The sequence below is a fragment of the Rhinichthys klamathensis genome, unplaced genomic scaffold (genome assembly GCF_029890125.1).
Source record: "Rhinichthys klamathensis goyatoka isolate OS25496 unplaced genomic scaffold, OSU_Roscu_1.1 h1tg000585l_1, whole genome shotgun sequence".
Taxonomy (NCBI): Eukaryota; Metazoa; Chordata; class Actinopteri; order Cypriniformes; family Leuciscidae; genus Rhinichthys; species Rhinichthys klamathensis.
The window spans coordinates 906,220-933,637 of NW_026607045.1; the positions used below are offsets into that span (position 1 = coordinate 906,220).

Below are 27,418 nucleotides of genomic sequence, written 5' to 3' on the forward strand. Positions count from 1 at the left end.
GTGAGAGAAAAAAAAAAAATCACAGGACAGGTTAATTACTTTTGGAGGCTGGCTCAAATTATCATCAAAACAAAAAAAAAAGACAGATTAGGTGGATGAGGCCGAGGGTGAGAGAAAGAGAAAATGTCAGTATTTCATTGAGACTTGAGATTAAATAAACTGCTTAAGTATTCTTGTAGTATTAATTTTCACATGCAGTTACACATTGTCGGTTAAAAACAAGAAAGTGGCTGGTAAAAACATTGAGTGGCTGGTAGATTTTGAAATCCACCAGCCACAGTGGCCGGTGGACAAAAAAGTTAATTTCCATCCCTGATATTTAGTGAAATCGACACTACAATCCGACAGAACAACATAAATAAAGTGGTTTTAGAAAGAAACCCGAGCTTCTAACTCCACCTGGAGCGTGTTATTTGTGTGGCAAAAATCCACAGCTCCCATTTCATCGGGTCCAATCAGCGCAGGGGGGGTGTGAGATCTGACTGTCAATCACATATCGGGCACACGCCACCCCTCCCGCACGTTACAATCACATGCACAAGCCTGAAGTTCGTGGAAGTTCGCGCTGTAACGAAGAGTGATGGCGGAAAATCAAGCTCATTTAGAGTATAAATGACGTTAGCAATTGCAATCTATCGGTAGATTAGCCAGGACAGCATACCTCCAAATACTCCATGGTGTTGATGGAAGCTGATGAGACGGGCGCGTTCACAGATAACCTGGTGCACACGCACTGACGAGCATGAACTCGGTGGGAGGGTATCCGTTGATAGTGGGGGAGGGAGGGCCATGAGAGTTGTAAACATTCAAAATTTCCCCTAAGTCCACTCAATCTGCCAGACTTGCCGACTCCAGCTTTAAGGTACAATTCTTGCATAGTGTGCCTTTAAAGTTTGAGACACACGGTGGACCGAACCCACCCCCCAAAAAAAGTTAGATGCTGAAAAATCCGTCAATAAATGACCAATTTTGAGACAGTGGGCTGAATTAATTTCAATGAGCATGCTGGAAAAACCAGTGCTAAATAATAACTCAACAAAGGGGTTATTAAAGGACTAAGCAATAAAAAAACGGCATTAGGATATGCAGTAAATACACTATTTGGAAACTAACCCAAGCATTACACTTCAATGCTCAGTCTCTTGAGCAAATGAAAGCAGCGGGTTCTTTTAATCCTGTGGAAGCAGCCAAACAGCTCCATAAGCAATACCTCACTGAAGGAGGGACTTCTCAGCGCCTGCGTAGGTGAGTGAGCGAGTGCCCACTTCACAGTTACTTAGAGTCTGGGACTACACTTCCACTTATTCCTCCGGATTTTCACATTGGTATTTGCAAGAAGGAAAACAATCCCGCAGACCTCACGCGCACTCGATCCGCTCCAGACGCCATGAAGAATCCCGTGTGCTGGGTCGTCCTGACTGGAATATCCATCGCTTTTATTCAACAAGGTAAGATTAATCTTTTCGAGAGATTTAAATATTATCTGGAAAGTGTGTTTTTGGCAGGAAACCATTGGTTTTCATTTGGAGATTATTGTGTGGGTCTCGTGTTGGACGCGCTCAGATCAATAAAGACAAGTGCAACTCTGTGGCGTTTTCTGCGGCTTCAAACTGTTACGATGGGCATAATCCTGTTTGGCTTTTGATGTATTTTCAGCATTTTAGACGGAGGACTAATGGTTTGACTATATTCGCGTTTGAAAGTTTTCTGAAAAGCGCATTGGATGTGGTGTGTGAGGACGCTGTCTTTCCAAACGCGTGCACTTGTTTCACATCTGTGTGACTGCGCAACAGTGTAATGAGTGCGTTCAGAGAGCAGCTCCCATCGTAGTTTCTGATAAACTGGTTTAAGTTGGTTGTAGAGATATACTAAGTTGAGTTAAGAAGGGTTAATCTGTCGAGGGAATGACCTCGTGCTTAACATATGCCCTGTCAGGAGGACGCGCCAGTCTCTTGCTTGTTAGAGATGTGCTTTGCTGTTCATGCATGATTTGATGAAGAAATGAAGCACTAATCATTTAATATACGCGGGATACTTCACTAAAAATGTAAAAATCTGTCATTATTTACTCACCCTCATGTCTTTTCTAACCCAGTACAGGAGAGAAAAGTAACGTCATGGTCGTCTTTTCCAGGCAAATACAATGAATAGGGGTCAAGAATATAAATAAAAAAGATTAAAAATAATCATAAAAGAAATCCATATGTCTTGTATGATATATTACACGACTTCTAAAGTAATATGACACCGACTGTGTGAGGAAGAAACCGCGAATATTCAGTTATTCACTGGAAATCATGATTTTCGTCCGTGACAGAATAAGCTATTGTGATTCGTCAACAAATGATTCGCTTGAATCGGATCTTTGTAAGTAGTTGATTGCTCGTTCAACAATCTGATTCGTTTGATTTGTGAGTTCGACTCAATGATATGGTCCCATGGATATTCATCAATTAAAAAAAAAAAAATGCATTTACTATAATGAAATAATAGGCAAATATATTCAATTCCCAAATGCATTATATTATCGCGAATACAATTTAAAAAAAACCTTTTTAACAATTTAACTTGATGTTCTGGTGAAATGTCAGACTTCTCTCTGGTGACTTATCCTGGACTTCTCAGTCATTTAGTCAACTTAGTCACCATGAAATCAAAATGGACAGTTGCACGTAATAGATGCTGAATACAGTCAAAATGTGCCATCGGAGAAGCGGTAATTAAATGTCTGTTTTGGTCACTGATTTTCGGCCTTAAACTGTTTGGCCCTACATTTTCGGTTGACAAAAATGGTGGTGCATCCCTAGGGACAACCTTTCACTCACAGCAATAGCAAACCCCAACGATCCAATCAATTCCTGAATCCTGATGGACAAAATCAGGTCCCACCCTACATTTTTTCTTGTTTCACTCGGATCCTTCACAATAAGGAAGGAAAGACTATCAGAACTTTCCTTTCATGCTGACTTTAAAACAAGAGGTCACTGAACCCCGGTTCTCTGGAACAGATGCCCTTCCCATGGATCTTGAACACGAGATGATGAAAGAGAACCTGCCCTTTCTTACAGTCGACTGCAAGCTCCCATTCAGATCTGCCTTCATCTAATCAACAACTGAAGGATAGATCTAAGTCCCTGCCATAGATTGTTTTATTTTTTCTGCTCCGGATATGCATCACAATACGGAAGAAAAGATGTTACTTCTGTTGCATTGCTACTTGACCACCTTACTGGAGTTGATGATTTTCTGTGAATACATTTGAGTTTCATTACACAAAGCTATGGTATGACTTCAGACTTGGAATATAGCCCACAAATCAATGTATCACAAAAGTGGTCGATACATGTTGAAGTTTTTATATTTTTTCAGGCTCACATCTTCAATTACCATTCACTGAAATTGTATGAAAAAACTGACTAGCACAACCTAAATTTTGTCTCCCGTGTTCAACAGAAGAAAGAAAATCTATTGACATGAGGGTGAATAAATCATGATAGGATACTCATTAGTAGGTGAACTATCCCTTTAATATTGATTAACATTTAAAAATGTAAGTCTCAGACATGGTAATGCCTACATGTTGTTGTGTTCAAAGAAAAAAAAAAGTGATGACTTTAAGGTCAAATGAGAATCGAAAATGTGGCAAGTACTCTATTCAGTCTGGTTCTTAAGTGCTCGTAACAGAATCCACATACTCAGCATCTGACCGTGACACGTCGCTCTTCAAAAATTTTTAAGCAAATATACATACTTGTCCTTGCAGCCCCTTCTGTCTGCACAATCAGCTTCCACTAGTGTAGAATTAGACTTGTGTTTAATGGAGGTTGTCAGGGGTTAAGAGTGTTTTTTGGGACGGAGGGAGGGAGGGAGAGAGAGAGAGAGAAGATGTCATTGGTTGCCAGGAAGCTGCAGACTCCCTTGCAGCGCTCAAGCCAACATCCCTCCAGGCCTGAACTGTCCATTGAACCCCCTGTCACTTTTCTTACTCTCTCTCAGCCAAGGCAGGAATTATATGTCATTAAATTGAAATTTGGTGCCACAGCTGTGGTCCAGCTTCACACGGAGAGAATGGAGTACAGTACAGTGATTTAATGGAGAGAACTTCCCTTTGAAATAGACTTTAGGATCATTGCTCAAGACGAGTTCAACTCATGAAGTTTAATCAGTGATTGACAGCAGAATATGAGGCATCTTTACAGTAAAAATAGAATCTACAATAGTTGTAATTCCCAGAAATTAACATCTAGGGCGATGTATTCAATTTTCATGATATGTTTCAGATGATTTCACTGACTATATGAAATTAAGCAACATAGTGATGAATATCATGGATGATTTTTATTTGGCCATATTTTTTCTTATGGTGTCATTAGACCAGGTTAATTTGTATTTGTGATCTTAATTTTGTGGGAAAATGCCTTAACATATAGCAGTCCAATCAAATAATGTATCAAGAAAGAAGTTATTAAAACTTGTGGTTGGGAGGTGTGTCCCAATTTGCAGCACGCTAAGTTGTCTGTTTTTTTTAACTATTTATTGTTATATTGGCACATACAAATAAAAATGAATTATCATTGATGATTTTTCTACAAATATTCATAGGTAATTTATCAGTTTTTTTCTATAAACTGTTAATCTGCTTGGCAATAAAAAAACTATATATATATATATATATATATATATATATATATACATACATACATACACACATATATATATATATATATGCATATACACTCACCGGCCACTTTATTAGGTACCCCATGCTAGTAACGGGTTGGACCCCCTTTTGCCTTCAGAACTGCCTCAATTCTTCGTGGCATAGATTCAACAAGGTGCTGGAAGCATTCCTCAGGGAGTTTGGTCCATATTGACATGATGGCATCACACAGTTGCCGCAGATTTGTCGGCTGCACATCCATGATGCGAATCTCCCGTTCCACCACATCCCAAAGATGCTCTATTGGGTTGAGATCTGGTGACTGTGGAGGCCATTTTAGTACAGTGAACTCATTGTCATGTTCAAGAAACCAATTTGAAATGATTAGAGCTTTGTGACATGGTGGAAGTAGCCATCAGAGGATGGGTACATGGTGGCCATAAAGGGATGGACATGGTCAGAAACAATGCTCAGGTAGGCCGTGGCATTTAAACGATGCCCAATTGGCACTAAGGGGCCTAAAGTGTGCCAGGAAAACACCCCCCACACAATTACACCACCACCACCAGCCTGCACAGTGGTAACAAGGCATGATGGTTCCATGTTCTCATTCTGTTTACGCCAAATTCTGACTCTAACATCTGAATGTCTCAACAGAAATCGAGACTCATCAGACCAGGCAACATTTTTCCAGTCTTCAACTGTTCAATTTTGGTGAGCTCTTGCAAATTGTAGCCTCTTTTTCCTATTTGTAGTGGAGATGAGTGGTACCCGGTGGAGTCTTCTGCTGTTATAGCCCATCCGCCTCAAGGTTGTGCGTGTTGTGGCTTCACAAATGCTTTGCTGCATACCTCGGTTGTAACGAGTGGTTATTTCAGTCACTGTTGCCCTTCTATCAGCTCGAACCAGTCTGGCCATTCTCCTCTGACCTCTGGCATCAACAAGGCATTTCCGCCCACAGAACTGCCGCTCACTGGATGTTTTTTCTTTTTCGGACCATTCTCTGTAAACCCTAGAGATGGTTGTGCGTGAAAATCCCAGTAGATTAGCAGTTTCTGAAATACTCAGACCAGCCCTTCTGGCACCAACAATCATGCCACGTTCAAAGTCACTCAAATCACCTTTCTTCCCCATACTGATGCTCGGTTTGAACTGCAGGAGATTGTCTTGACCATGTCTACATGCCTAAATGCACTGAGTTGCCGCCATGTGATTGGCTGCTTAGAAATTAAGTGTTAACGAGCAGTTGGACAGGTGTACCTAATAAAGTGGCCGGTGAGTGTATATGCTCTGCTCTGAAATGACATAAAAGGGCTTTTTTTTCAGGCACTGTCAAAAGGCTTCACAATATTCAGATATATTTGGTTTAGCCCTAATTAGGACAAGCAACAGTTTAGTCAGCCATTTGATTTTAGATGCTCTGAAAAATCAAGAGATTACAATCCTTGCTCTTAATGTCAAAATGACCTGATCTTTAGTCTGATTATGCCTTTATTAAGATATCAAATGCAGCTTCATCTTTCCAAAGTGACACAGTCCCGCTGAGTCTCAGCATGATGTGTTATTAGGCAAATTAGACCAATTAGGTGTTGATGATTGATGACAGAAAGTAAGGGGTGCCGATTTTAGTATGATCTCTTTGCTAATCTGATCAAAAGGACAAGAGTGCTCACACATTTTCTCAAGTGAATTGTTTTTGTGTGTCATTATTATATTGACGTAGCCTTTACGGCCACAATTACTTCTCGGTTCGTTGTTGTGCCTTTACTTCAAATTACTTTAGGGAATGTGAGTTTTAGTGTTAACTGAAATGCGTTTTCCTTTATAAGAACACAAAATGACTAATTCCATAATACTAATATAGAAACACCCACATCTGCAGGGAGTCCTGTGAAGCTGCAGTGATTCTGGTTGTGAAAAAGAATAAAATATTATAAGATGTATAAATATGATATTTTTTGTGTGTATATAGTGTTAAAGTGGACAGTTTTGTGATTTCAATTTGACAATTTCAAAACCAATTCCACATCCGTTTTGGCTGTTTTTTTTGTGTGTCTATGTAAATGAATACCTAAAAATTAGTTGTCAGTGGCTAATAAGTAGCTTTAGTGAAAATTTCCGACTCTCTGACATTTCTATAAGCATCAAGCCTGCTTGTTTATTCCATAAGTAATCAGGAATGGTACAAAATAGCCTTCGTATATTATGCAAACAGCAATTTCCTAGAAATCCTAGTGGTCCCAGCACTGTTCATTAAACATCTGCCACAATGACGTGAGAAGATTCTGTCAGACACTGTGCTCATTCACAAAAGCCATTGAAGAGAAGTTCAGCACTGTGTCCAGTGAGTGATTCTGTGAAGTATGAATGACCTAGACGTTTAGATTAGGACTTGGTGCAGTGAACATCCATAGATGGGCTATTCATGGGTTGTCATGTCTGAAGAATGCAGCTTTCATAAGTTGGCAGCCCAATATGGCTGTTTCTATGTAACCAGCATGTCAAACAAAATGCAATTGAAAAACTTTTGACATTTCAAATATTCACTCAGGAACAATCAAGTTATTGTTCAAAGCCACGAGCACTTTAAATCTTAAGAATCCTGGAAGAGGCAACATTTTCTGACCTGTATTTATTTACCATAGACAGTAAAAGGTATTTACGTCTCATACACAGTGTCCAAAATGGTATGGTTCGGGTTTGAGTTCTGTGACATTAATGGCTGTTTCTTTTCATGCTTCTGGAGTCCCACTGTTCTGAAGCTAACAATAAGACGAGTTTTAGCCATTGCTGAGTTACTTTGGAAACTCTTTCAAAATGGCACACGGCTGGAACATGCATGCTCTTCCTCTTGAAGCATTAATGAACCTGTCAAACTCGTCTCTTTACACTCACCGAGAGGCAAACATCTCTGATCACACAGACTGCATCTCAGTCTTAATGGTGTGATTATACTTCACTGGCTGAGGTCACAAATGGCTCGAAACATAAACTATGAGATATGCCAGATCTTTTCAATTTCTCCACATAAAAATGACACTACAGCTATAGCACAAAAACAATTAAAATTATATACATATTTAGTAATTGCAACGTTGTACACTAAATCTTTAAAAAGTTTTGTTTAAAGTAGATATTTTTCAGTACAGTCTTGTTTGGATTTACAATAAAAAACGGATCCCTGCCCCCCTTTTTTCTCCTTGAGAGCCACTTATTTTTTACAATTTTCACTACAATCTTTGCACCAAAAACAGTCTGAATTTAATTTTACCTGACCATTTTCCACCCTCAGTGTTAAACATGTTTTTTTTTGTTGCTGTGCCTTTAAGACTTCTAAGTAAATGCCCTTTAACAGCATTTAATGGTTGCGTATAGTTGGTGTTAATCCTTAAATAATGACCTCTTTACAAAGCTTGCATTGTGGGATTATGTGACAATGAAATTGAATAATCATGTTAACAATTGCAATGATTTTTGATGGCAATATAAAATTAAGCAACATAATGAATATTGTGATGACTAATCACTTTTTAATTCTAAAGAACGTATCATTACACTAATTTCACCCCTTGTCTTGTGAGTTACGAGAATGTGAGTGCGTTAACGCAGTTATTTTAATAGCCTGATTTAAACCTAATTGGTAAAAGCAGCATCTGATGCATTTTTGTGAATTATCCCAACCTGTGTTTGAATTAGGGATGCACGATATTGGATTTTGGCCGATATTCGAAATGCCGATATTTTCAAACTCATTTTGGCCGATACCGATACCGGTATATATATATACACATTTTTCCCCTGATATACATTTTGATTTTACTGAAGAGAAATCAAATCAAAGTCTCTCTCCTGTACTACCTTTACCTTATTACACTCATGTGTTGTAGATAAGGCAACACACAAGACAAACAACATTTGATTCTACCTTAAATATATCATTTTACAAATGTAGAGAGACATTCACCCCTAAAAAATAGATACATTATTTCACTTAGAATAAATGAGGAGAATAAATGATATGCCTGTGCCACATTTTATTTTTAAGTTCAGACTTCAAACTTCAGTCCTTAGGAGTAAAATAAATAAAAATACATTTTTAAATAAAAAAAATGTAGCCATCATCTCCTACTTGAACAGGTCTGCCAAATGCTTCCCATACAGAGGTCAAGTGCACAAAAAAGCAGCTGTCTGTCTACTCTTCAGACCCACTTTAAAGGGGTCATGAACTGGCTTTTTAAACGGTTTTATATTGTTGTCTGAGGTCAACGTATGACGTTCGCTTGGTTTTTACATTCAAAAACATCAAAATGAATAAGTAATAGGCTATTTTCTACCCTAGTTTTGAGCCTAGCTCAAAAACGCTCGGTTTTTATGGGCGTCTCGCATTGAAGACTTGGAAGTAAACGCCCACTGCTGTGAGTGGATAACAGTTTTGCATATTATAATGAGTTTCGTGTAATGCGCGAATCGGTGGGCGGGGCTAAACCGGCCGTGTTGAATTAGGCGTTGATCTTCTTCTGCGGGGGTGGTGTTTTATCCTCTTTGTCGTCATAGTTCCCCACTTTGAAAAACGAGTCGTTTGCTGAGCCTGGTGTCAATAAAAGCTTTTATTGGACTAACAAGGACGTTTTCAGTTCTGAAACTTACAGGATATTCTTATAATTTGATGACCTCTTAGATGTCAAAAGCTCAAGGAAAATTTGATTTCTCAGTTCATCACCCCTTTAAAATATAATCAAACTTAAAACCAAGCTACATATATTATCTTGTAAACCACAGACAGTCCTGTAACAACTCAGTGACAAACAGTGTGCTCTGTATTGCAAAAAAAAAACTACAAGGACATTTTATCCTTCACTTGAACTTGAGTCGTACAAACCTTTTCAGTCCAACTAACTAGGTTGACAACTTCAGCTGACCAGTAGGCTTCTGTTCAGCTATTTTTTTAATACCAGATGTAGATTTTTCTTCACAAAAATGAGCACCTCTGCTTTTTCACCGTCCATTCGATTTCTCTTTTCGTCTATCACATCAGAGGCAACGCTAAACAGCCGTTCACTGTCAACACTTGTGCAGGGCGCACACAGGTACTTGCGTGCAGCAGAAGCGAGGGCAGGGAAACGGGCCTGGTTGCGTTTCCAGTACTCCAATGGACTGTCGTTCCTGGGAATTGTGGGTTCGGCCAGGTATGAGGCGACCTATGAAGTAACAGAATAATTACTAAATCACTTACTGATTTTTTTACTTTATTCTTTTTAGGCGTTAACAGAGCACTTATTTTTTTATTTTATTTTTTATTTCAGAAATCAAATGATTTATTAGTTGCAAGTTTATTATTAATACACAGGCCGCATTATGATAAATAGGCTATTATGTATGTTATGACATTGCAGAATAATAATCGAGAAAGTTACATTATTAATTAGGATGCTTTCGGTCCTAAAGTGAAATATTCTAAAAAAATAAAAAAATAAAATAAAAACTACATTTGTGCATGTTTGATGCTTACCTGTGATGCGGCCTCGGTCTTGTCTTGCTCCTCAAAAATGACATTTTCCTCCAGAATTTCTTCATACATATCCAGCAGTGATCCTGTTCGGGTCCTCTTTTCTGGGGGATCCTCTGTGCTGACATCTGCACTGCCGTTCATGTCATCCAAAACTTTGAGCAACAGGTCGCGAGCACTCTTCTTTTTTTCCACGTCAAAATACCTGTCTTTGTAGCGGGCATCAAGCATGGTTGCAACCGAATAAAGTGCCTCACACTGCCCTCTTCTTCTGCTCGACCAAGCTTCGCATCATATAAAATGTCGAATTCCATCTGGTAGCGACGTCTTGTTGAAATCGTTTTGCTGACATTCCGAGCTCTTTCTGTACATCCCCCAGCCGACTGTATGCCAGCTGGGAGTGCTTGAAATGTCCAACTATTCTCCTCCCCACCGCCACAACATCCGCCACGCTGCACTGAGACAGGACACCTTCATGCACTGCCAGTTGCAGCGTGTGTGCCATGCACGGTAGACTTGCCACACCAAACTCCACCATAGCTTTAGCCATGTTACGGGCATTGTCACGTAGCACGACATGCACTCGTTCTCTTTCTATTTTCCATTTCCCTAACATATTATCAAACGTGGATGCAATTGCAGCTGCTGTGTGAGAACCGGAGAATTCCTGCGAGTGTAGGACAGCTTTTTTAATGGTGAAGTCTTCGTCTATCCACTGGGCAGTGAGGCTCAACATGCTAATAGGACTCACGCTTGATGACCAAATGTCCGTGGTAAAGCTAATGTGACTAGCGCAGACAAGAAGCTTTTCAATGTGACTGGCAACCACACTCTGTAATTCAGGTAAGGCCACATCAGAAAAGTAGCGCCGGCTAGGCATAACATATCGCGGCTCTAGGTGCATCATTAGCCTGCTGAAGCCAACGTCTTCCACCACGCTGAACGGCTGGTTATCAAGAGGAATAAATTCAATGATTTTTTTGTTAAGTTCTTTTACCTTTGGATGGTCGCTGCTGTATTTTCTAGCTTTGTCAAAGGACTGAAGTAGAGGCTGCTGATGGGTTGGTTTTGCCGGCGTTTTTCCCTCCTTACTTTTCAAAAAGTCTTGGTGCTGCTCAGGATGACGGTTCTTAAGATGCGTAATCATGTTTGTAGTGTTGAACGAGTGTTGTTTTACAAGTACTGCAAATAGCAAGTTTGTTATCGGTTTCACAGATCTCGAAATATATCCACACAGCTGACATGTTGCTGCCGCTCTACGTTCACGGTCGTCACGTGCGCATAGTAAACCCGCCACCTTATCGGCAAGGTTAATCGGCAGAAATATTAATATCGGCCGATGCCGATGATGATCATTTTAAGCTTTTATCGGCCGATCCCGATGTTGTGCCGATATCATCGTGCATCCCTAGTTTGAATCAATTCAAAACTCTGATTCAGCAATTGGTTTGTCATTTCTCAAGATCATTCACGTTAATGTTCATTACATTGCTGTACATTTCCATACGTCAACTCATTTTTCTTAATCGTTTGAAATAAATTTAGAATTATTTTGTGAAACAACGACGACTACTGCTGGTGTTGTTGAAGATCAGTGTTGTGTTGTTCTTCATCTAACAGATGGTGGATAGAGTGATAGAGCAGCACATGTTGAGACTAATCCCTGTGTTTTTGATTAGTTTGTGGCCTCTATGAGGAGGGAAGAGGTAGAGCAAAGCCTGGACATTTCAATTAGAGCTATCAGGGATTGTGCCGTTACCCCGCACAAACCCTGATTAAAAAAGCTCTGCTAATCTATCAGAGTGCTGCTACTCAGCTTTTAAGGAATAATGGGCGTTACTTGTCAATACAGAAGTCTTCCAACTGAAAATGGCATATGGATCAACCAGCCTTTTAGTTAAGCCAACATGACTTTGAGTAGTGTTATGAATCCAGCAAGCAGGTTTTTAAAAAAAAATTTCATTTAAAGTATTTTTATCATTTTAATTCCTAAACATTCATCTAGCAGACTGATCTCATGAAATGGCGTATGTATGACACGCCAATTCGTATTTCCATTTTTGGCGTGCTATCAACACGCATAATCGCTTTTCAGCGTGTTTATCAACGCCTTTGACTTAACGTTATATTACTGTATTATGTATATATAAATATATGACCTACCCCAACCCCGTCCCTAAACCTACCCGTCACTGGGGTTAGTACCATTTATGAGTCTTCTCCTACCATCCTAGGAAAAGAAATATCGCTCCACAGATGTAGATATAGATTTTGCTTCGTTTCGCTCGGACATTTAACGGCGTACGCATACACGCGGAATCACTCGGACATTTAATGGCGTAGACATACACGCAAAAGATTTCGGCGTGGACATACACGCGGATAGCTCAAAATGCGTATAGATAACACGCCACTTGAATTGAAAGTGGCGTGTATGTTTACGCAAAGTCATGATGTCATGTTGCATCTAGTGGTTAGCTTTCAAAGGTTCTCGCAAGAACTCAGTCAGCATGTTGTCATAATCTAATGACATTCTTTGAGTAAAATCTAATATGTGTGAAGTGGAATAAAAAGAAGCAACAAGCATTTTAGGCTGCTATTATGGTATAGCAAATGATTATGGAAATGACTTTAGAAAGATGGCAGCATCATTATTTTATTTTTACACAGACAGATCTATTAGTTAAATCTGTTGACTTTAGTAATCTTTGTTGCATTATATGTCACCAGTAAAAGTTAAACAATGAAGCTAACTTCATAGGCATGCAAACTTTGGAAAAAAATCATATTTATGGCACTCAGACAGGTATGTTCTATGCAATTGTGTTGATATAAATAAAAAGAGGTACATTTCTAGTTTCAACACTATTTGTTGTTCAGATATTTCTCTTTAAAATAAAAAAAATATCAACTGTATGCAAAGTGACCCACATTTGGTTTTTGGCCACTAAAAATGTGTACAATTGACTAATTTAAAGGAGAACTCCGGCGCAAAATGAACCTTTGGTCTAATTACACATTGTTACCTAGTCAACCGTTATCTGAGATTTGTTTTCATGATTATCGAATGTAAATAGTTTTATCTCTAAAAACAGTTTAGCCTATAACGCTAGTATATTGGGCATAGATCAATGACAAATAAAAATCGCTTGTTAATACCACTAACAAGGCTCAAAATAGCCCCACACTAGCACGGTAGCATAATGAGGGTCCCTACCTTCAAACCGAAGCATTGAGAACTTTGTCCAGACAGTTTAATAAGAAGATATTTTATATATTATATATTATTTATATAAATATCTTCTTATTAAACTGTCTGGACACTGACAAAGTTCTCAATGCTTCGGTTTGAAGGTAGGGACCCTCATTATGCTACCGTGTTAGTGTGGGGCTATTTTGAGCCTTGTTAGTGGTATTAACAAGCGATTTTTATTTGTCATTGCTCCATGCCCAATATACTAGCGTTATACTAGCTTTATAGGCTAAACTGTTTTTAGAGAGAAAACTATTTACATTCGATAATCATGAAAACCCCCCCCCCCATTTCTTATTTGACATATAACGCCATAAAATTGCTAAAGTAAACAGATTTTTACTAATATACCTACCAATCTGTGTAAAAATAAAATAATGATGCTGCCATCTTTTTAAAGGTCAGTTTTACCCTGTAATTTGGCTCTAAATCTCATGTGAAAACAAATTTTGACCCCCCTCTGTGGATTACTTAGTAAATATCCATATGTGGCATTTAATATTTTTTGTTTTTCATCACTATTTATCTTTTAAAAGAAAATATTAACAAAATAAAAAGGTTTCCGAAATTTGGTTGATTTGACACGGAATGACCCTGCACCGATTGCAATTTTCTCGGCCGATTCCAATTTATTCGTAATTGACCGATTTTTGCAGATTCCGACTTTTCTTCAATGTAAAATTTTATTTTCATAAAAAAAGTAAAAAGACAGTAATAAAATAAGAACAAATAAACATTTTAAGCAACAGCACAAAATAAATGCAGTAAAGAGGGATATGAAATAAACATGGCTTTAAGTTTTTCAGTTTAATATATGCAGTTTATTCAGGTAAGAAATACAACAGAAATTAAAGGAATCAAATGTAAAATAACATTGAATAGTCTTCATTGTAAAAATTCAAGCACACATTCATGCTTACAATTAGTTACAAAAGTTATTCAGTCAAGAGCAGAGAGTGATTTTCTAAATCTTTTGTTCTTAGATTAACATGACAGACAGCAGCAGAAATATTAGACTCCTGAACAAAACGGACCGGCTCGGAAGTGGTTAGACTGACCGGCCGGTTACCAGTCCAGGCCGATCATGCGGAGAATTGGACGATTCCGGTCCCTGGCCGGTCGATCGGTGCATCTCTAGATTTATATACTACAACATTCTCACTCTTGAATAAAATAATGCATTGATCAAACTCAATCTAGTATACAAAGTCATGTACATCATAACATGAATTTACAACAAATCTTGGGAATTACAGACTGCGTTTTGTGCGGGGAAATTTAGTATGCTGAATTCCCTGGCCATTCCACTTGTGTTTCTGTTTCATTTGCCATCAACATTGGAAATGAGTAATTTCCACAGGCTGTCAAATCACAATAACCTCTTAAGCAAGCTATGGAAATATGCATTCCCTTGAGAGGTTTGGTTATAAGTGGACCTTGCGTGGCTCAGCAACTTGCCAGAGATTGGCATTCATCTCGTTGAAATCGATGATGTCAGCTCTCTTGTCACACACATCAAACAAGATTTTTGTGACCCAAATCTTGTAAATATAAATATTTCAGTTTCGTAGTTAATTTTTTGCCTCCTTAATAACATTAGATTAAGTTAGGACCGATAATAGCTCATCTCATTAAAATTTGACACTTAATCAAGCAATGTTTGCAATCGCTCATTTGCATGTCCCAGCAGAATTAGATGCATATTTATCAGGATGCTTTAATAAGGATGTAAGTGTTCAGGGCATAAAATATAGAGCTCAAGACCTTTTTTAGATGAATATTGTTTTTTAATATCTTGATGTAAATGTAGTTTTCCCTCCAGGTTTTCCTGTCTTTTTCTTTTGTACTACTAACATCCAGGTCTATCTCGTTGTTTTTGGATTTTTTTTATGACAACAACTAGATTATGGTCACCTTTGGACCACTTCAGATGTCTTTGCCATGTCATTGAATAACATGCTCTTTAGATTCACTACAGCAGTCATTGTGCAGTTCAAGTCACTGACTACTTAATCTTCAGGTCAGCCACTAAATTATAAAATGAAATGCTAATACCGGTGAGTACAACTTTAGAAATTCAATATTCCCTCTGATATGAGCTAAGGCAGAGGTTTATGTAAGGAATGCTCAAGAGTGTGTCTGCGACAGCTGTAATATAATAATGCTTCTCTTAGGGACTCTCCTTGTATCCTGCTGTCTAGATTTGATATATTTATATGCTGCCTGCTGTGAACGAGGAGATTAGAGCAACGCAACATATAGAGAGACAACGATGAGAAGAGAATATGAGTTATTTTAAGAAAATTTTCTTTATTTTGGGTCATCTACATCGTTTTGGCTGAGATGGCAGAATTGCTAGTCAAAGCTGACTTTATATTCTTACAATGTAGTACAAAATAGTTCTACTAGGATTTTATTAAGCAATGAATGCTCGACAAAATCAAAAATAATTGATAAAAATAATCGACAGTGAATTTCATTAATATTTTTGCACAGTGAACTAAGATGTCTCTGAAAACAAAAGTTTGGGCATATTTACTTAGATTTTATTGTATTATTATTTTTAATGTCAGCATTTGACGAAAGTAGTGCATTCTAAAGCAAGCGAGTGATTAAATGGCACTGTCATCGTTAAACTCCAGATGCACTTTTTAAAAGTCGGCACAAAATGAAAATTTCGAAATACACGTTATTGATATTAAAGTATTAACATTTGACCTGATATTTTATTTAGTTTTATTTATTTAGTTATTTATAAGTGTCATAACTCAATCTTTCGGTGAAACGGACTTCTCCAATCATTTAAAGCAGCACTAAGTAGGAATTCCGTTTTTGTCAAACAGCGACCCCTAGAGTCGCTGTGGAGCACTTGTACTGTCGTGAATAGCACTCACGCAGAGATGGCTCGCACTCACGACTGGATCCCCTCCCCCTGTACACCGGTACCTGTTCAGTAGGATGGACGCTGTAACGAGTGGAAATAAGGTATGGCCCCTTTAAGAGCTGCGCGCCCTGTTTAACTGTCGGCAGTCTGTATTGTATGTGCCCCTCGAACACCACATGTATACGGCGCCGGGTTATTTCTGTTTGATGCTCATTTTATTAGAATTTTATCAGATCTGTTTTTTGCCGTAAAGCAATTCGTTACCTCGCCAGAACTGATATCACACGATATACTTCCTAACACTGAGGCCGGCGGCCCGCCGGCCCAAAGTTGCAAGGGTGGTTTTGCGGCTCACATGCACCAGGGGGGTGCGAGACGACCACCATTCAACACGAAATCAGTAATATAAACATTACAATGACTCTAAAGCTGTTCGGTTAAGGTAAAAAAGTTACTTAGTTCACCTTTAACCCACTTAAACCCTGCCCCTTCTAACTATTGACTGCAGCTCGCATTCAGATCTGCCTCTATCCAATCAACAACATAGACTCAAGTTTATTGAACAACTTCAGCTACATCACGACTCTTAACACCACTTAGTCTAACTGGTTATTTAATCTATTTTCCGGCTTTCAAACTGTGAAAAGGTTATTATTTGTTTTCCAGTTTTCTCATCTTTTTTTCTCAATATTAGTCTGTTTTTTATATACTTGTTAGTTTGTAACCTCAGATACTGTTTCTCTTTACTGGCCTCACGGTCACCTGAACCACAGATCTTGACCAGGTACATCACAGTCGTCAGCAAAACATTATTTTTGCTGTTTTGTTTTTTTCCTCTCTAATGTTCAAAGGATACCTGGAGCTGTTCTTTGATGGGTAAAAAATAACCCCGCTGTATCCTTGAAGGCAGCTTTTCAACGGTGCTGGAATGCAGCTCAAGTAGTGAGAGAGACTTTCAAACTATGATTGCTGTTGATTACTGTGGTGGGCTGTGTGGAGTGATATTAAGATGTGAGAGAGGATCTAAAAATCATTTCAGGTGGAATACATTCATAAGAGCCTTCAGATATTCAGCCAGTCCATAACATCTTACTGACTGCTCATCAAATTCATTATTGTTGTTGGGGACAATGTCTTGTTATAGCTTACGGAGAGCCATATACATCAGGATTTAGTTAAGTGCCTTATTTCAGTTGCCTTCTCTCTCTGCAGTGTTTATTCTTGTACTGTTATTGCAAATAGGCTTAAGGAACTGCAAGCTCAGCCTGTTCTTCTATTAGAAATGATGAAGATATACACAATATATATATATATATATTGTGTGTGTGTGTGTGTGTGTATATATATATATATATATATATATATATACAGTATGTATAAAAGTAAAAGTAAAAAGATGAAAATGTTGTTTTATATATATATATATATATATATATATATATATATATATATATATATAAAACAACATTTTCATCTTTTTACTTTGCGGCTGGATAGTGTGAGTAGCTTCATAATGTGTTTATTTGTATGCACAGGTATTATGAGAGATTTAATGTTTACTTTAGTATATGCATGAGCTGTTTACTTTGGTTTAATCTAATTTCAAATTGTATTTTATCAGCCTGTTTTTTTTTTTTGCCTGTATACTTTGTTCCAGTAGGACTGTGAACTATTTTAAAATTAAAATACCAATTATGGATCAGCCCTCTACAGTAAACTGACCTCATTGTTTATGTTTGACTGTAGCTCTGAGACTGATGCATAAATATTACGGTGATGGCAATCTATAAAGATTGATTTCAGTGGTGTGGGTCTTGGGGAAGGCAAAGTTACACATTCAAGTGAGCATTTGGGAAGCCCACATTTAAATGCATGACTTCTCAGACTATTTTTATGAGAAATGAAATAGATTTCTCTCCAAACTTTTATTGGGTCATATTGAGGCTCTGCTTAAACGCCTCGCGCAAATAAATGGAAAGCAACAAAGATTTCTCTCTCTCGCACACGGTATTACGGAACGCGGTGTTAAACAATTTGTGAAGTCATCCTAAGGTGACATATTTTGATTGATTTTTGTCTGTCCTTGGATAGAGATGTGCGATTAGCACCAGGAATAACAAGTGTCCTAGTGATTTTAATCAGGAAATGCAATGTTGTTAGCTTTACGTAGAGATTAAAAGAGGAGGCTAGGACAGAAATAAGAGCAGCCCTTCCACGAGCGCACTGACTTCCAGGTGTAAGTGGTAAGTCTCCTCTGTGAGCATAACTCTTCAGAAAAGACAAGTCAAGGAAAAACAGCGCCCACGTATAACCAAGCCATGTTTTCCACACCTTAACTCAGTCACATAGAAGTGAGGGAGTGTTGGCTAGACACACTCCATTTAAAAACATCCTGCGCTTTCCTTGCTCATCTCGCCATTCTCTATTTTTATTCTTTTTCGAAGAGTTGCTATAGATTCATGAAATGTCATGATAAATAACAAGCTCCTATGTGAGCCACAAACTTGTTTGCTGTTTGTCCAAAGGATGGAAGGATTTCACATGATGAAAAACTTGTCGCAGTGTAACTTTGCTGCAGGATGCTGGTTTCTGTGGGAGAGTCGGGGGAACAAAATAAGTTCCCCTGGGGTGATTTGTACTCCTCCAAATGGGAAGTACATCAGTGAGAATTTTCCACAGAATAAATAAAAAGGAGTGAGAAAAGGTTTTAAAATTCAACCAAAAGTTTCTTTTTGAATGGCCTGATTTAGTATTTCTCAGAATAACTACCATTTTCTTAGAATAACCAGTTAGAAGTTTCTGGCTGTTGATGCTAGCAGGAAGAAATGGCATCATTGCTATTTTTGCTGGTGTTAATTCACCCAAAATTAAAATGTTGTCCTCATTTACTCACGCTTATATTGTTCAAACCCGTGTGACTTACTTTCTTCTGTGGAACACAATTTATTGGTCACTTTTTCCCCCATACATTTGCAGATTTTTCATTCATGAGTGAATGGTTTCTTTTATCTAACCATCTAATTTATTATGTTTCCTTGAGGTACACTAGTTGGCTAGGAGAGATTTGAAAATGGTAATCAAGATGCCGTGTTTATGAAATGGTTATTTTCTACAAAGCGTCTGCAGTCAACAAAAGCTCCTCGGGGTAAGACAATGCAGTAGTGAAGACACCAATTTGTTTCTCAGCATTAGGAAATTCTCAGCATCTTGAAAGTCATGAAATGATCAAATATTTTCACAGCTGATCTGGCTAATACTTATGCAAAATAACTTTTTGTTTCATTAAGAAAAATAAATCAGAGTTGTTCCCTCAAATTGTCATCACAGGTTTGTGACGCAGTCACTAGGAGGACATGGTATACCTTGCCATAGGCACGGAGAAACACATGCTGTCAATAATCAATTAGCCTGCCGGCACCTCCGCATTAACATCTGAAGGAGTCGGCTCGAAGTGTTCACCTTCTCTCTCATTCACGAGTCAGTAATTTCAGCCTTGCTGTTTTCTTTTATTAGATAAAGACCATAAGCCACTGTGATCTCTGTGTCTAATCTAACCGAGACGTTGAAGGAGAATTCTGCCGGTCTGGATTTATCTGGGTTTTTAATTTTATAGTAGTTGACATTTACTGCAAGATAATTGAAGATGAAATAAAAAATTAAAATTAAGTGTAAATTTATACTATGGGTCCTAAAAAGGAATATTCTGTTAAATACAAGCACTATTGATGGTATCCATGACAGAACTTTGGGTCCATATTCTGCCATTGTAAGTGCATTTGTCAACATTGTTTTTTACAAACTGAGGCATTTTAAGTTTTCTGCTGACTATGTATAATTGACTGTCACAGCTGCTTCTTAAAGGGGAAGTGTGCAATTTCTGCATTACTAGTAGTGATGAAGAGTTGACTCCAAAAGAGTCGATTCCTCGATTCTGAATAGCCCTTTAGAATAGAACTCTCTGTGTCGACTCTGTTGCTGTGTCCGAAATCACTCACTTGTTTACTGATTCTCTAGTCTAAACCCTATAGTGCATGGCAGTTGAGTGCACTATATAAGCAAGGAGTGAACGCAATGAAGCGAGGAATTCAGACAATGACGTATTGAACCGCGTCAGAGAGCTGTCGCAGAAACTTGATCACATACATTTATCCTAAATGTAGCTTACTTTAGAAATGGATAACAGTCATAGTCACTTTAATTATACAGTAGCCTACATACCTCCGTGCTAGCTTTAGTCTAATTGATGGTATATTAAAGGGGTCATTGGATGCCCATTTCCCAAAAGTTGGTATGATTCTTTAGGGTCTTCATGTAAAGTTTGTAACATACTTTGGTTAAAATTCCTCACCTTTTTACCTCCTCAAAAACAGCTCTGTTCCCATTCCGGTGCATGTCTCTTTAAATGATAATAAGCAAGTGCTCACCCCACCCCTCTCTTCTGTGGGGCGTGTCAACACAAGACACATAAAGTGCTGCCTTGGCAACCTGCCTTGGTGGACAGTATACAAATGGCTCAGGGCGGAAATATGCTAATACGGGACAGTCCGTCAGTGATCGTGGGCGGATCATGAGCAATATGACATCATATTGCTCAGAAAATCCAAACGGCTTGATTATTGAGAGTGTTTAGACTTTTTGAGGATTAGAAAAAAAGAGTGAATGGATTTTTTTCATTGTATGGTGGTTGTGTCCGCACACTGCAAAGACACATTTATATGCAAACACCATATAAAAGTGAATTTTGCATCTGATGACCCCTTTTAATGCAATAAATATAGATTTGGTTTTCCATGGTTAACCTAGCGTCCATAATCATTAAACTAACCATAAATATAAAAAAAGAAACTCTCATCAAGAATAAACACATCAATAAGTGTAAATTATTGAGCGTATTTTTGTATGTATTGTCTTTAGTAGCCTATTTTTAACTGTCCTGTCCAAGCACCTTTTAAGACAATGATCATGTGCTTTTAGTGTCATCACCCGAACATTATAATAAGATGAATTCATTAAATAAAACCATATTTCTGACATAATATTCCACCATGGCTGTTTTTCGTGACTTTTCCCTCTGTAAAATGAGGTATCGGCAACAGCTAGGTAGCAACTCAAGTGGGTGAATTTGGACAGTCATACTAAAAGGGTGTTGTTTTAATAAGTGGGTTTTTTAAGGCTTTGTGTCGGGGGAAATATAAATTAAAGGGATACTCCACCCAAAAATGAAAATTCTGTCATCATTTACTCACCCTCTTGTTGCAAACCTGTATGAGTTTCTTTCTTCTGCTGAACACAAAGGAAGATATTTTGAAGAACGATTGGAACCAAACAGTTGTTTGGCACCATTGATGGAAGTCAATGGTGCCAAAGTTCCAATCGTTCTTCAAAATATCTTGCTTTGTGTTCAGCAGAAGAAAGAAACTCATACAGGTTTGCAACAACTTGAGGGTGAGTAAATGATGACAGAATTTTCATTTTTGGGTGGAGTATCCCTTTAAGGGTGTGTAACGACTGCCATCTTGTCTTATTTCTGACCCTGTTTTGATGTAAAGTAAACAGTGGAGAGTCTACAGTGGGAGTCTTGAAAAAATCTTGAATTGAACACCCCTAATTACTAATTCACCAAATGGAGATTGTTTACTTGTTCCTGAACACTGCTCACTTGCCATTGATTCAGCCAAATGTTGCTGTTGTTGGGCAGGTTTGAATGCTCAAACAAACAGCAATGTTTTGATGGCACAAAAGAGTAGCCATTTTTACACTTTTCTTTCAATATACAAATGGCTTACTAGTTGATCATGCTTAAGAATGGTTTTCTTATCCTAATATTTTTTTCTTATCCAATTTTGTTTATTTTTATTGTATCTATATTTGAGGTGTTCTACAGTATGTATGTGCGTTGATCAATGTTTATATGTGAGTAAATGCCTAAATCTGTTTATCATGTCTCTTCAGAAGACTCGGATTAAACCACTCAATTTATGGATTTCTTTTATGATCTTTGAACTTTTTGAAAAAGCCCCCCAGTTTTGGTGAAATGGACTTTTAATGGAGGCCCAAAAATCTCTCAGATTTTGTGTTTGGAAGCTAAATGAAAGTCTTAAGGTAGGGACACACCAAACCGACGGCAAAGAACTAGCACTGATGAAAGCCTACTATGTTGTCGCCTCGCGTTGCCTGCGTCGGGGCAAAAAAAGCTGCACTTGAACACACCGAGAGAACTACAGCTGACTGTCAACTAGCATGCACGCTAGGCGCATGCGTGTAAATGAGACAATATCTATTTCTGCAGATATATTCATCTATATTTGTCATTCAAAAAGTAAACTGCTGCCGATACACAAACCGTAAACAAAGCAGCGCGTGCTTACCGTTTTGAATATCAATGCTGCTGATCACTTTCTTCATTCCACACTGCTCATGTTAATATTAAAATATTCGGCCAGGAACACTCAGGTAAGATGACGTAAAATTAGAACAGTCTTCTATCTGTACTGTTTTGACTTCTTTGCTCGCTGTTTTGCTATTATTCTCATGCACTGACTCATTCACTAAGCTGAACAGCCAATCAGAGTTCTATCTCACCGACAGCCTTATAACGATTCTACATGTTGAATCGGCCCAAAAAACCCAGACGGCGTCCAACTAGAGCCAACGGTGTGGAACACACTGAAACAACTAAGTTGGCTGACTCTCAAAAACGGCCCGACTTTGCTTGATGTCCGATGTGCTTCGGCTTGGTGTGTCCCTGGCTTTAAGGGTTTGAAACGACACAAGGGTTGAATTGATGACAGAATTTTCATCTTCGGGTAAACTATCCCTTTATATTTTAGACTAAAAGGATTGACCCTCATTTAAAGTAGCGAATGGACAGAATCTAATAAATACTTGAGTGTGAAGAGTTGAACTTGAACTTGCAATGTGTCGGAGCAGGTGCTATCCAATATGCCTCAACTCTTGAGCTTTTTTGTCATCCTCTTTCTTTACAATTTAGAAGCAATAGTCTTCCTGCTCTGTTTGGACTTCACCTCAGTGTTTGGAGTAGCAGTGTCATATTGTCCTCTGGGGTAAGGTGAGTTTATTTTAGAAGTTCAGGACAATGCCTGCAAGGATAAAAAAAGACCATGGAAAAGACTAAATGCACTTATCTCATTTAAACTGTTTAGTGCGTTAGCTGGTTACACAAGGTTCATCACAAATAGAAAAGACAATAAGAAAATAAAAAGTACATATGATGCATGTTGTACAGTTTCACTCTGTCAAAAAATAACATAATTTTTTTAAACAAATAGTTTTGAGCAAATCAGTGATGATACTGTAAATAGCATAGGGAAAAATTAGCTGACTATGAATGCACGAGACATTAGCTGTCAAAAATGTCTAGTTTTTGCTATACTGACAAAATACAAAAATAGAAACAGCCCTGTTGTTGGCTGTCTGCATTGCACAATGTTCCTCTTGCGTTTGTTTGGAAGGTCATTTCTATATAGCTGCTTGCTGGCTTTGTATATTGTCCCTTTTCATTGCAAAGGATAAACCAAAAGATGTCTGGAATTTGGAGGGCTAATGGCACGGGTGGACGCTCATTAACATTCCTCGAGCAGCATATTGAGAGCGGTTTCACCATTCTTATGTAATAGAAAGTCATTATGGAGTTGTTTGGCCGTCCGTTCACAAATTAGCTGCCAAACACATTGTAAACTTCATATCAATCTAGATGGCCATTAGAGAATGAATGACCATTGGGTTATAGGTGAAGTAATAATTTATCTTAAAGACTCCACTCCTGAATCTGAATACAAATCAGCAGGCTGATCGGATTTTTTTTTTTCTTTTTTCTAGGGCATTGCATGGTCCGGCCAGCAATAGATTTCCTGTAAATTCACTTCAGGTTATGACAAGCTTCAAGTATGTCAGGGAGAAGGTGAGAATGGAATAAACTGGAGAGAAAGCGTATTCTGTGGAAACAGTTTGGTTATGAACTGATGGAGTTTTGGCTCTGAGATGATGAGGTGGAGGGGCTCCAAGCGTGATGGTTTTTCTACAGCTTGTTTGAATAAATTTAGACTCAACTCAAGCTTCCTGCTAGTAAACAAGTCCTTAGGGTTCTTTAGGTTTAGAATGCTTCAAGAGTTTTACAAAACTGCTAAATAAAAGTCTCTTTTAACAATTAAATTAATGTCCAGAGATTTGATAGCTTTTTCTATGTAAAGGGAAAATCTGACAAGTGACCTCTAAATAGATACAGCAGCATGTATTATACTTCTTACAGAAAAAAAGTTAAAGTCATAAGAGATTTGCAAGCAACTTTAAACTTAACTTGCAGTTAACTTTGTTCCTTGTTTAAGTCAAAAGAAAAGAACAAGTCTTAAAGGGATAGTTCACCCAAAAATGGAAGTTATTTTTAGTCATCCTCTAAATCATTTACTCATCATTTACTCACCCTCAAGTTGTTTCAAACCTGTATGAAGTTATTTCTTCTGCTGAAGACAATAGAAGGTATTTTGAAGAATGTTGGTAACCAAACAGTTGAACATTGACTTTCTTAATATTTTTTTTCTCCATACTATGGAAGTCAATGAGGGCCCATCAACTTTGGTTACCCATATTCTTTAAGGCCGGATTCACATATAGCGCCTAAAAACGCGTAGAAAACGCTGTGCGCGCCGCATTCTCCTTTTTCCGAAGTGCTAGGGCGGTTGCGCTCCGGTTGGTTCTTGTCACGTGACCTACTGTGCGCTTATGGTGCGCTTGCGTCATTCTGAAAAGTTGAGATGTTTTTATCTCGATGCGGCGCGGACGCGCTTGGAAAAATCGAGCGCGTCGCCTACATTTGAAATAACGAACTTGAGCACGCAAAAGACGCGACATGTGAGCAGGCCCTAAAACTTTTTCTTTTCTTTTGGCTTAAAAAAAATCATACAGGTTTGGAACAACTTGAAACTGCTCTTCATGAGTGCAATCTCTGTTAAATGACTTAAAAATCTTTTTACAACCAATTACAGTAAGTAATTGCAAAATTCGCTGAAATTCTTCAGTCAAATAGTGGGGTTACATATGAAGTAGCATTCTAGACCCCAAAAACATCTTTCTCTGTTGTTGGCTTTCAATAGCAGCCTTGTGTTATGATGATTCTTTTCTTTTTAATCAGAAATATTTCAGTATATTATATTTTTTAGAGATGCACCGATATGAAATTTCTCAACCGATACCGATAGCCGATTATTCAGAATAATAACCAATGCCGATACCGATAGTTTGTTTCTTCTTATGGATAAAAAATCTCTCCCAAATAATGCTGCAAACTATACAGAGAACCCTCTCATTTGGTACACTAAAATATTAGAGGTTAAAATTAACAACAGAGCTATTATATTCAACTGCTATTTATTTCCAGATATAATATTTACACTCAAATAAAAGCTGAAATGTTTGTATAAAACTCAGTTACACATAAGTACTTGTCTTCATGGCAATTTTTTTCAAACATGCATATATAATTAAAGCTCCAGTCCGTAACTTTAAGTTAAAAATAATCCAAAATAATTATATTAAAAAAAACTTATTCTGCCAGTGGTCAAAACTATCTGCATGCCATAGCTAGATTCAAAACGGTTAGCTTGTAATAATGATTTTAATTCCAGTGGTACTGGTGGGTTTCCGCGGGAAATTCGAGCATGTCTTTGCGTCATTACGTCACACCCGTACACATAAAGAAGGAGTTTCGGCTAGCCGGCTATACTGCGCGTGACGAGATGTTTAGATGTATAGGCTTTTCTCGCAGCACTTTACATAATTAAACTTATGGCATCCAGAAAGATCCAAACAACAATCATCAGTGTCAACTGGAGATTCAGCAGTTATAAAACCCAAAAGACTTCGTACTTCGGATTTAAGGTGGCTAGAGAAAGAGAAAGAAACCGTCTCATGCGAACACAAGGATTTAAACATCGGCGGGGCTTTTGAAAAGTGCGTGAACTCCGTGTTTTGAAGGGGTTCAAAACGGAAGAAGAGACGGCTTTTTTCTGCTGAACAAGTAAGACATTTCAATAGTTCAATCGTGTAACAGTACGTTTTCTTAATTCACACAGTTATGGAGTTTCCTTTGTTGTGCCTTTCTCGTGGCTGATGTTGATGCTGATGTTGTTAACATGAACAATTTGAGAACAAAGTAGGCTATAATTTGCACGGTTGCTGTAAATCGCGTTGATTAAATCTAACGAAGCTTATCATGTCGAATGCTTTTTCCCCATTAGTTGGTCAGAACAAAAATGGATGTTACTTGTTCAGAAGACATTTTCTTATGAAAATTCTTATGTTGGTCAAACTTTCAAAAAGTGAATCTGTGATTCTGTATGACAGTATCCACTAGGGGTGTAACGGTACATGTATTCGTATTGAACCGTTTCGGTTCGAGGCTTCCGGTTCGGTACGCATACAAACTTCCTTGGACCTTCCTTGGATTCCTTGGACCATTTTTCCTACCGACAAAATTCGCGCTGGCGCGACCACCACAACGTTGCGCAACATCAAATGGCAAGCGTAAAGAAAGCGGAACGAAACTGCGCTACTCATTATGTGCTTCACGGATCGTTTATCAGTTCGGAGTTCGGACCAGCATCTGTGCAGCGCGAGCCAATCTCGATCAAGCGACACTATCACTACACAGCGCTAAGATCCAGTAAAGAAAACATTTGAATTCGCCACTGAAGTAATAACATCGCTGCGAGATCTTGTGAGAAGCATTCACATTTCTCCGTTATTAACCGTAGATCTCTATTAGATCAAACAGCGCTGACGTGGACACCAGGAGAAATATTGTGCCGTGAATAAACTAAGTTAGTAATACTTTACGTCCACAGACCAGCAACATTCACCATAACTGTAACCAGTTTGGCTGGAATAGTGAAATGCTTTCAAGTACTTCACACATCTTTTTCCAGCACTTCAAAACTCAAATATTATATAAATAAATATATGAAGAGTTCAGATGCAAAAGCCTCTAAGTGCCATTTGAAATTTTCTTTATTTTTATGAAGCTTGTATATTTAAGTTCAGTATTTTCACTCAAATGACAATTAATAGGTAATCTTCATTGCCATTTAAGTGAAATTACTG

At 38.1% G+C, this 27,418-nt stretch overlaps 1 protein-coding gene across 1 annotated transcript in view; it reads left to right on the top strand.

Moving 5' to 3' along the window:
• Positions 1–1,237: 1,237 nt before the first annotated feature.
• ntm (neurotrimin) overlaps positions 1,238–27,418 on the top strand; it is a 379,368-nt gene continuing 353,187 nt past the window's right edge. Inside the window, exon 1 of the mRNA XM_056240255.1 lies at positions 1,238–1,448. Coding sequence (XP_056096230.1) covers positions 1,388–1,448 — 61 coding nt within the window. The 5' untranslated portion in view covers positions 1,238–1,387. The remainder of the gene's footprint in view (positions 1,449–27,418) is intronic.